This window comes from Anastrepha obliqua, chromosome 3 (genome assembly GCF_027943255.1).
Source record: "Anastrepha obliqua isolate idAnaObli1 chromosome 3, idAnaObli1_1.0, whole genome shotgun sequence".
Lineage (NCBI taxonomy): Eukaryota > Metazoa > Arthropoda > Insecta > Diptera > Tephritidae > Anastrepha > Anastrepha obliqua.
Window position 1 is genome coordinate 45,225,566 of NC_072894.1, and position 12,017 is coordinate 45,237,582.

Consider the following 12,017-nt stretch of genomic DNA (forward strand, 5'->3'; position numbering starts at 1 on the left):
AGCAGTACTTCACGCATACGCACATACATATATATTTACATAAGCAAGTTAGCATTTACATATCTACAAACACAGTTCTCAAAATCATAAAAGTAGTGAGAAAATCTATCGGGATCCATTACATCAATCAACCAAGTGGAACTTAATTTAATTTTAAAATAACAAAATACTCGTACACTTGAGTGCCGCCCAGTCTTGAATGAAATGAATTACTTAAGCGTTAGTAAGTAACCACTGAAAGCAAACAATAAAAAAAGAGGAGCAACAACTGGAACATAAAACTGCGCTTCTATGTGATAAGCCAACTGCGAAACTCTTTACTTCTATCTATATGTATACATGCATACATGCCAACATGAATGCATTTGTAACAAGTTATAAATAGGTTAGAAACATCCAGTTTTTCTCTACTCTTCCCTTTAGTGTGGAAGTCCACGACTATTTACTCGCCAAACCGCAAAAAGCATAGAATTCGTATTACCTGTTAGGTATAGTGAGCACGAATTTATATATATACGTATAAGTAAATTCATATATACATACACATATGTACATGTATATGGTTGGACTTTGTTGGTTCTGACTTGTGTTCTGTTCACTCAAATTGAACGAACACATTTTAGTAAGAGTTCTACTACAACACACAATACCCGCCGACTGCAGCCATGCATAACTGAAATTGCCTGTGCGACTGTCAGGGCCAGTGTCAAGTTGGACCTTAATTTGAAACAACAAAAACTAAACCGCAAAATACATATGTAAGCACATTTCAGAACTGAGAAAAGCCGGCAAAAGAAAATTACTGACAATTTACATACTTATGAACCCAGCAGTAAAAATTTCGTGACCGTCTTCAAAGTACAGTGCGTTTAAATAACTACAGCACAGAGACTTATTGACAAGTTTTCACAATTTTTTTGTTTCTTATTTGATAGTAATAATTTTTCATAAAAATCCTCTCTCCTACAAAAATTATATTCGTTTGGAGATCCATTGTTTTTGTGTAAGATTTTTACGCAAACGCTTTAAAACTGTTTTATGGTCGATCTTTAGCACCCTTTTACTCGAAACTGAATGGAACAAACAAAAAAGAGCAAAAGTGTGAAAGTCGTCGCCTTGACATCGAGCATGAACTTTAAATTGTTTGATCGATACTTTACAAGATGCAGCCATCTACCTAGAAAATAATGGATTTCTTTTTCCACAAACTAATACGAATCGAAGTTTCAAACTTTGGGCAATTAAAAAAAAAAAACAATCAACAAATCTTCATCGAGTTTCAAATTATTTAGTCAGAATTTTTAGAATATGCAGTTTTATAGGCCACTGGTTTTTGAAACCATAAAGTTCAAGTTTGAAGTGGCTATAAATTTGCGTCGAATTTTGTCTTTTTTTTTTTTTTGTTTATTTTTTTGTTTTTTGTTTTGGTGGCCTTGCACATTTTTTTCATAAATGAATACTCGAAAATGTTTTATATACAAGAAAACACCCGTATCTTTAGTTTCTGACTCCCCGACTATTGCAATGTTTTTCAGGCTAAACTGATAGCAAATATGGCACATTGTGATGCGAATCCGGGAAATGATATATATGTACATTTTCACTTACAGCCAGGCGGCTAGAAAATCCCTCACACAGCAGTCGATACTCTTCAAAGTAGCAATGAAATGCTTCACATCTCTTAACGAGATGGCTAGTCATTTAATCTAAATGTAACCTGGGTTTCTGGCCAATGTGACAACGGGAAGAATCAGAGAACCGATGAACCAGCGAGACATTTCCTAACGAGAATATAGAAAAGGATTCCTACAAACATGTAAGCTAAAGTATACATATTTGAGAAATTTTTAAGAGTGCCGAATAAAAGACGGTGACGAACCCACCTACAGAACAATTGTTGCAGATTCTCAGTGCTAAACATACAGCATTCCTGTTAAAACAAAAAGAGCCTAGCTTTAGCACACTGATTTCTATAACTCGTTTAAGCGGACGTCTAACATTAAGACATACATATAACTTCTGTAGAATTTGTCTAAACGAAGAAGAGCAGGAGACGATTGCTCACCTTCTGTTGCCGTCCTACAATATCCACATATAGATTCACCATTCTAGGTGGACAACTTATTAATGAATTGGAAGATCTGAGTGCTGGGGAAATTACGGATCTTCTAAGATTTTGAAATGTTGCCATTGCTTTTTTGTTTTGAAGATCAGGAGAAGTTCCCAATGCGTTATCACAATGGGATGTGAGCCTGACCTGAATGTGTAGCCTAACCTAACCTAAACACCCACCACTTTATTATTCCAAAATTTAGTAGGCCTGCATACCCTGCATACTCGAAATTTGTATAGAAATTTTTGTAACTTTCTATGTTTCTTTTTCTAATTTGCTTAATTTTTCTAGAATTAAAAAGTTTGAAATTTTGATGAAAATTTGTTGAGTTTTTCTCTAACTTTCACTATGTTTGAAACTACAGTTTCTGTTAATTTTTCACAATTTGTTTTCTTTTTTTAATTACATAAAAAACAAATTGTTAAAACTCTATATAATTCTAACTATAAATTCTGTGCTATATATGTATATATATATATATAATTGGTGCTTACACGCTTTTTGGGTGTTAGGCCGAGCTCCTCCTCCTGTGCTATATAACTAATTATCAAACACACTGCATGTAGTGAAAAATATTTCAAAGCTGTAGAGTTAAACCAACAAGCAAACAAAAATACGAGGTGTGGCTACTAAAAAATGAAACTTACACTACTATAGATGAGGTATATATGCATCAGACGCCAGGAAACGTCAGCTGTTTGAAATCTGCAAAGAATAAGATTTGTGGCCATTGAAAAAGGGAGAAAGAGCACGACACATGACCTGAAGACAGATGAAGACTTTTATCACTCTTTCTAGCATTAAAAGTTTCGCATGAAGCGTTGTGGGAATTGAAATAGGGTGTGCATTGAAGGTGATGATCGGTAAATATGTATGAGATCAAAACAAAATGTGTTACAACATCAATCTTCTTGTTAGCCAATAGCCAACCAATAGCCACACCAACAAATAACAATTGGAAGAAGGTAAATGGAGGAACGTAGCTAAGGAAGCTATGCTCTGACAAAGACTGGATCTTAATGGTGAGTAATAGTTCATAGCTATACCGAAAATCCAATGAACGCCAACTAAATATTTGGGCGAATAAGAGATTACGCATTAGGGCGTGTGAGTTATAATTACTTTTATTAATTGAAAAAATCATATGTGGTATTTTATATGAAATTTAACATAGTTCAAATGTCTACAACAGTTTCGAGCGAAGGCACAACCTATATATGTATATATTTTGATTACATTTTAGCTAGGTAGACTGATCTCTACGGGCTGTAATCGATTTAAGCTGAAAATTTCAACTGTAATTCTTATCTCCTACATCAAAACTTCTCAATATTTGGTACGCGAACCACCGGTGCCATACTAAAATGTCCATTAATTGAGAAGAGATAGAGTTATAACGAATAGCATGATTAGAAGTCTTCAATGGATCAAAGTAGTGTTAGTTCTGATCGTTTCAAAAATAGTTTTGAAGACTACCTTATAAATATGTTCATGCTTTTGTACCAAGATATTGATCATTAACATTTTGGCTCTCAAAATTTTCGCTGCTTGAGAGCTGGAGCTGATTTGTTACAAACTTAAAGTAGTAGCGAAGAAAATAATTGAGTTCATAAAGATCAGTTGGCGGTTTGATGTTAAGTAAAGTTAATTAAAAAAAAAATAAATAAATAATTGGCGCGTACACTTCTGTTAGGTGTTTGGCCGAGCTCCTCCTCCTATTTGTGGTGTGCGTCTTGATGTTGTTCCACAAAGTTAATTAAAGTTTTTTATTTTAAAATAATATTTGGATTTTTTAATCCATTTAGTTAAAATAGGACACAAGACTTTACATGCAATTGGAATCGTTGCGATAGGGGCGAAATATTAGCAAGCCCCTGCGTGTTAGTAATAATTTCCATACTAAAAATTATTTCAGTAAAGGAATACTTCGATACCTTAAGATACACCAACACACGATTTGCCTCACTGAAAGTAGTCGTTCGATATTCTTTAAATTAGCGAAGTATACCTATAGCAATTCGAAAAAGAAAGTGGAGATTCCCAACTCCTAAATATTCCTTCGAAATGGTGCATAAATACTTTGTTAGTTGTTCGGGTAGATGAAGCCACAAGTATATATGTATTACCTCCGAACAGCAGCTATTTATTTTTTTTTTTTTTGCAAGAAGCTTTTTCACGACTGAAATACACTCGTAGATTTGCCATTGCCTTCCAAGGGACGACCGGAGAAATCAACTTTTCTATACTTTAGTGCAGTGGTCGCCAACCCGTCGATCGCGAGCTACCGGTAGCTCGCAAAGGCAATTCTGCTAGCTCGCGCTGCTCACGTTGTCTGCTCCAAAAGTCTGAAAATCATACCAGTATTAGTAACTTGCAGCTTCAAGGCAGGGATAAAGAATTACCGGAAATGATTTCTGATATAAATGCATTTATTACAAAACTTGAATTTTGGGAACAAATCCTAAAAAACCGCGATACTAAGCATTTTCCTATTCTTTCCGAAAAGATATCTATTAGAGCCCTATGACAGTAAATATCATATGGAAATAGTTTCTAACTTGAAGGAAAACTTGAAAAATCGTTTCAAGGATTTCAGCAAAATTGCTTTAGTGACGCAATTTGTTGTTTCACCCTTCATGGACATTGATATACAATAGTTTGCAACTTGTGTTATGAACAACTTTGGCGAAGACATAGCTGTGACAGAAATGGAACTGATTGCTTTTCAAAGTGACTTGACTTTAAAATCTTTAGGTTCAAATACAAAATGTATATGGACTTTAGTAAGTAAGGATAAGTATTCAGTTTTATGTCGTGTTGCGTTGAAAGTGAAAGCGTTATTCAGTTCAACTTATTTGTGTGAATCTTCTTTTTCCAATATGAAATTTATTAAAAATAAATACCGCAATCGGCTTACAGATATACATTTGGATAACTGTATTCGAATGACTGTAGCAAATTATACTGCAAATATTAAAAAAATTATCGATGAGTCAGAATGTCAACCGTCTCATTAAATATGCTCTTTTTATCTGCCATATTTTTTTTATATAATAATGTACTATTACTGTTTTGTTGTTTTTTTCAGTCGCTTGTGATTTGCCATTATGACTGCAAAAAATTTTGTTACGATTGATAGGTGTGAACATGGATGTAGTTATGCATAAGTATAAGCACTATAAGTCATAAGTTTATTATATATAGAACGTATATTAGTAAAATAAATACATGTGTTGTATGTCGAATATAACTGTGTATTATTTAATTTATGTTGGCTTGTGCAAGTAGCTCGCTGTTTATTTCAAAATCTTGAAAGTAGCTCAACACATTGAAAAGGTTGCCGACCACTGCTTTGGTGTTTCGTGCCACAGCGGATTTCCAACGCGGACATTGCCGATTGGTAACCATGCACAAACCTCTTCGACTCCGGCTGGTTTACAACTTGAAAAATGTATGTGTGGTCGAAATATTTAACTTCATGGCTCACACAAACCTTAGACTCTTCAATACTATAGCCGAATATTCCTCTTAAGCTCTTCTGTACCCTCTATTTTATCCAATCAGAAATATCACGCCGGATTTCAGAGTTAAGTTTTTTGGCTTGTAGCTCGCGCCAATTGCGAACTCTCTGGTATAAAGAAGAGATTGTAATAGTTTAAAGGTATTTGAGTTTTAATATGAAAAATTTGCATGCAACAAATTTGCATACATAATAACAAACAAACAATACTTTTACTTTCATTTAATTGTCTACACTTTCATAAGTATTTTAGCTTAAAATGCGCGTTCTTCTCGCTTCATCCAAAAAACATAGCTTTAGAAGGTTTCGTAGAATTATTGATTTCGAAACGATTCAAAAACTATTTCCAATTTTTGGTTAGTAATTCGCAATCGAAATGCGATAATTACTGTTTATTAAGTTTATTAGCCAGTGACCTTTACGCATATAATAAAATGATACACGGTTCAATTTCCTACATTAACAATTGCCACAATTTCTTGTTAATTATTTATGCACATATAAATGTGCATATGAATAGATATATTTACATGGATGAATTTATTTGTTTATATGAATGGATGTGTGCATGTATGAATGTACGTTCAATGGGTTGTGTTTCCTTGCACACTGCATGGTATTAAAAATAATTGTTTGACTGTGCATAACAAATAGAAGACTGAAAACTAAATAAGATATACAAATAGTAAATTGGCGAATATTGAAAGTGGGTTAGTAAAACATTAAATACAAAGCTTTTATAAAGCGCTCCGACTGTATTGTATACTTGAATGTACATTTGTACGTATTGTACGTGCATACATACACACATAAATGTACATGTGGCCTATTGTGTCTATTGATATGTGATCACAGTCACATTTTATGTATTTTGCTCTCATATGCTCGTCGGCTCTATTTTCACGGAATTAAATTAGTTTTTTTCATTTCCTTAGTTCACTCCCTTATTTTGTTTGCCATTCTTTAAATTTACCGCTACACAACTGATGTTTCAACATGATGTAGGCTGGTAGCGGATTTCATTTTACATTCGTCAACATTAAATTAAATTATTTCATGTTTTATTCTCATATAAATGTGCATTAGAGCGGTCTAATTCCTTTTTTTTTATAACATTCCTAGCAGATTCGGATTTTGCATGTATTATAATTCTACGAAAGAAAATCCCCTAGAGCATAATAGTTATAAACTCAATTTTATGCCCCCCAAATTAAAAATAGCCATTTTTAATTAATATGAAGTTGAAATTTAAATTTGAAAAGTCGAGCCAAGAAGCACAGAGAGATTTGGTAACTCCTAAAACACCCAGGCTAAAAAGACCATTGTATTTAAAGCTCCAGAAAGTGAAAAGGTGTATAGCCAAGGAGAAAAGGAGAGAATAAACAGATAGAAAAGAATAGAGCGATAGAGGCCCAGTTTGAGAGAACGAATATTACTCATTCTTAAGACATCAGAACCCAGAATTCGTAGCCTTGTTCGAGCAAAGGCAGGACACTCACAGAGAAAATTCTTAGTGCTATCCGTCTCTTCTAAGCTATCTGCCTTGCATGTCCAGGTCCTCAATCATCCCGATGGTGGTTATATGCTGGCCTCATGTGCTAATACCGATCATCGAGCAAATGTCTTTTCGTCTAAGTTTTAGAAGAAAGCTCGACACTTTTTTGTTCGTGCATGTCACAAAACACTTTGCAGTTCTGCAGTATTCTAGAACGGACCATCGCTCTTTATGTAAATTGTATACATAATCGCTGATCTACTTCTTGATTCCTACAGAACTGATTTCGATTATTGACTCTGGTCTCTGTGGGGGAACCGCTGGTCCACAGTTGGCCGATTCATCGTCAACTGCATTCCCTTGATCCCCGCAGTGTCCTGAAACCTATATGAGTACAAGCTTATTCTGTCTTGCAACAGAATTGAGCTTCTTCTTACGTTCTTCAACAATCCTTGAGGTTTGCTTTGCGTTCTCCAGAGCTTGTAGTGCAGCTTGACTGTCACTAAAGAACTCAATCTGTTTCCCGCTCCATCTCCTCTCAATTATCCATTCTACATACCCATTTCGGATTGGCAAAAATTTCCGTTTGGAAAACAGTTGCTATTTATTCGATAGCTTAATGATACTTATTACTCTGCTTTAAGTACTAACCGGCTCCAGAAGCTATTTCATTCTTAGACCCATCGGTAAAGAAAGTATCCATTAAACTTCTTTCAATGCACTCTGGATTACTTCATTGCTGACGCAATGGAAATTTTACATCAAATTTCCTCCCAAATGAAACTAAGGTCCGTGCTCCCAAACCACAGAGGCATAAGTGATGATTGATCTGACAATTGCTGTGTATATCCACCAGACCAGAGCAGGTTTCAGACCCCAGGTTTTGCCAAAGACTCTACGGCATTGTTGAAAAATCCTTAATACGCGGTATACCTTCAGCAAAACATGTGCCTCCCTAGTCAATCTATTACACTGTGTGACAAAAAAAAAAAAAATTAAATATACTTTTATGGAGACCTAGCACAACTTGTGGCTCTAGAAAAACTAAAAAAAATGGTATAGGAGAAATTTCCAATACACCCCCAAAATCTCGTTTTATGGCCATAAAACCGATTTTCAGTAGGTTGATGTGAAGAATCACTCCTAACTTCGTCAATTTCCATCCGATTTCGAATTTGTTTTTTTAGTTCGAAAGAACAAAAACAAGCCTTTTTGACAGTGTGTTGACAATTTTTCTGAAATGACAACTGACGAGACTGTAGACGGAAGTATTTGGATTTTTTTTATTTTTTCTCTATTTTTTCAACTTTGACATAATTTTTACGATATTATCCGATATTGAGGATTTTTTTTAGTACACTACTGTTATAGTAAATTTAATTTTGCGTCGAATGAGCTATGTTTGACTGTAATTGAATTAAAATTAAAAGAGTTGTGTGAGTTTTAACATTTTATTTTTTTTTTACTAATTTGGTATGTAGGCATCGAAGCATGAAAATGATAACAAGTGTCATTATAAAGACATAACATTTATTGTAGTATTGTGCAGTGCAGCATTGTATGGTATGGTACGGTGGGGTACGGTGCAGTACACAATGTAACTGGTTCCAAACTTAAAAATGCATTGGAAACGGCCCTTTGGAGTTTAGTATGGTACGGTACATTTGTCATTCTCTTCATCAGTTTTGAATACTTCTCTGTAAGAAATTCGATCATCATCATTCATCTGAATTCATCGTCATCAACTTAATTTCATTGTTTAAATCGAGAAGCGAGCGTTTCAGATTGTCTTCCCGATAGAAGTAAATCACGAGAAAGATCCTGAAAATCTGAATTTGATACAATGTGTCGTTCTGAAGACTTGGAACCAGACGGAAAGTACTCTTCATCATCAGGTTTATTGTTATCAGTTTGATCATCATCAGCAATGAGTTGAACTTCCTTCAGTTCCTGCAGTTGAGTCAATCATATCGTCCAAGACTACGGGGTTCTTAACAGTTCCAACATCAGCATACTTTATGTGCTTTCGAGCTTTATAATGATGACCGTTTACGTCCGTTTTATAAAAATAACAATCATCTGGTTTATGATAAGGCTGATGATGCCACATCATCGGAGAATATTGAGAAATTCGACTTTTATGGCAACGTTTTGATTTATATCTCTTGAATTTCAATGAAACAAACAATAAAACTTTGACGTTTTAATAAGGTTAAATTATAATAACAAACTTCTTTTGGTAATCAATGTACAGTGTGAACTTTGGTACACTTGGGAGCTTTTCCATATTTCTACTAAAAAAAATGTGCTATAATATGTCAGATATTTTCGTAAGTTTTAACCAGTTCTGTTGTATGTAGTACAATATACTCTTATGTATATATATACTCCAATAAATATTACGTGTCTATAATAACGCATCAAAACACGTCCTTATTCCTATTTAGCGTAAGTTATACCTACATACCAAATTAGTAAAAAAACAAATAAAATCTTAAAACTCACACAACTCTTTTAATTTTAATTCAATTATAGTCAAATATAGCTCATTCGACGCAAAATTAAATTTACTATAACAGTAGTGTACTAAAAAAAATCCTCAATATCGGATAATATCGTAAAAATTATATCAAAGTTGAAAAAATAGAGAAAAAATAAAAAAATTCCAAATACTTCCGTCTACAGTCTCGTCAGTTGTCATTTCAGAAAAATTGTCAACACACTGTCAAAAAGGCTTGTTTTTGTTCTTTCGAACTAAAAAAACAAATTCGAAATCGGATGGAAATTGACGAAGTTAGGAGTGATTCTTCACATCAACCTACTGAAAATCGGTTTTATGGCCATAAAACGAGATTTTGGGGGTGTATTGGAAATTTCTCCTATACCATTTTTCTTAGTTTTACTATACCTACAAGTTGTACTAGGTCTCCATAAAAGTATAAAATCACTGTCGCACAGTGTTATCAAACATTATTCCTAGATATTTTTAATTTTCTGAGAGAGACTAAATATTACATCTTTCACTGCTGGAAGACAAAGTCCAATCAATTTCCCTTTTCTCGTGAACAAGACTAAGGTAGTTTTTTACGGATTGACGGAAAGGCACTTTCATACAAATCTTTAAGGTGAAGGTTAAGGTGAAGATTAATATTAAATAAAGTATGACGAATGTTTGTTTTTATTTTTTTAATACAAACTTGTTCTTGAGGAAATTTTGGTATGTAGAATTTATTTTTTATATCTATTTTCTATTTATTCCCCCTATGATGGGGCTTTAAAGTAAATAATATGTGTATGTAATTTTTTAATATTGTAATAGGAAAAATGGCTGTGTGAATTTTTTGTATGCAAATTAAACTAACCCATGTAAAAAAGCAAACAAAAAATTGAATTTTAAAATATTTCAACATTTATTTAAAATTTTCTCTCTCTACAATTATTTGGTTTTAGTTAGTTTTCGCTTGCAAGAGGAAGAGTTTTTTCCAAATTTCTGTCCTTAAAAACCTTAAAAACTCTTTCTTTTAAAATGTGGTGGCTTCGAAATTGACTTTAGAGCTATACTCTCAAGAACTTTTTTTTTCTTAGAATTCTATGTAGAAGCCGAATCCGATGTTCAGAGAAATCGTTCCATACAAATTGACCCACCCTAATATATTCACATACATATAATATATTAGCATGTTTGAGTTTGAGTCGAATAATAACGAAACGAATAGAAACGAATGAGCGCTACCGGAAAATAAATTGGTATTAAATTTTCGGATCTTAACATAAGATTAACTTTAGTCAGAACTTCATTGTAAAGAAATGTTCTAGTATACGTTAATTTAATTTCAGTTTGCATGGTTCAAAATTTATATTGGAGCAATATTTGGAATCTTCTACCCGACGCTCTCGCTGGTGGAAGCTTTCGTACACATATTGTGAGAAATCTTAGCATTTGCCTATACATATAAAGGAACTTCCAAAAGGCGCGCCTAGATGTTTTATTAGAGCAATAAGCTCATATTGTATTAAGTCCAAAAATGTTCGACGAAGCAGGGAGGCATTATGGGGAACGAAATAGTAGATGAGATAGCAAAAAGTGCTGTGAGACTACCATTTGAATAAGAGAACGACATACCAAGACCGCTAAACACAATATACAATGAAATGGACGACCACATGAAAAGGCAAGTGGAAGCTAGGTGGACTAACCTGACCACATGCAAAACAGCAAAAGTCATGTGTAGAACTAACGACAAAAAACTTACTCAATTCGTACTTACGCCCGCGAAAGGAATGCAGAACTATCATAGGTATGTTAACAGGTCACAATCTATTGGCTGCACATGCGTACAAGATAGAGATTGCTAACACGGACAAATGCAGAAAATGCAGAGAGCATGTTGAGGAGACTTTAGAACACCTTCTGTGCGTTTGTCCGGCATTATCAAAAACGCGACTAAGATGCCTGGGAGCCCCACTGTTTGAGGATCTGGAAGACGTCTCAAAAGCGGAGCTCCCAGCCCTACTTAGATTCGCCAAAAGCGCTGAGATCCTACATGATGTCTACTTTAGGTATTCATAGAGGTCGGTCTCCATCTGGTATCGCTAGGGACCAAAAGGTCTATGCGTGGCTTATTGCCAACCAGGCTTACCTAACCTGACATATCATTTTTACTGTAAACAAGTGATATTTGAATTTATCAATAATACTGAAAAATCAAAGCAAAAATACCAGAGGGTGGTCGTATACTGTTAGCAAACCACAAATAAAGAAAACAGCTATTTTCGTTAACTTCATTTCTTCCAAAAGCATGAGAGTAGTTGTAAAAGTTTTCCAGATTTCGGTTATAAATTTTTTTCTTTTGTATTTGCGCATTAAAAGCCTACAATTTTAATGCAAA

The 12,017-nt window shown here is 34.1% G+C and overlaps 3 protein-coding genes across 4 annotated transcripts in view; 2 read left to right on the forward strand and 1 right to left on the reverse strand.

Moving 5' to 3' along the window:
- LOC129242465 (sodium- and chloride-dependent GABA transporter 1-like) overlaps positions 1 to 12,017 on the reverse strand; it is a 150,608-nt gene that overhangs the window by 73,618 nt on the left and 64,973 nt on the right. The gene's annotated exons all lie outside the window — the stretch shown is intronic.
- Positions 1 to 12,017, forward strand: part of LOC129242468 (uncharacterized) — a 91,475-nt gene that overhangs the window by 2,140 nt on the left and 77,318 nt on the right. The window lies entirely within an intron of this gene.
- LOC129241942 (uncharacterized) overlaps positions 2,983 to 12,017 on the forward strand; it is a 36,482-nt gene continuing 27,447 nt past the window's right edge. Inside the window, exon 1 of the mRNA XM_054878492.1 lies at positions 2,983 to 3,078. Coding sequence (XP_054734467.1) covers positions 2,983 to 3,078 — 96 coding nt within the window. The remainder of the gene's footprint in view (positions 3,079 to 12,017) is intronic.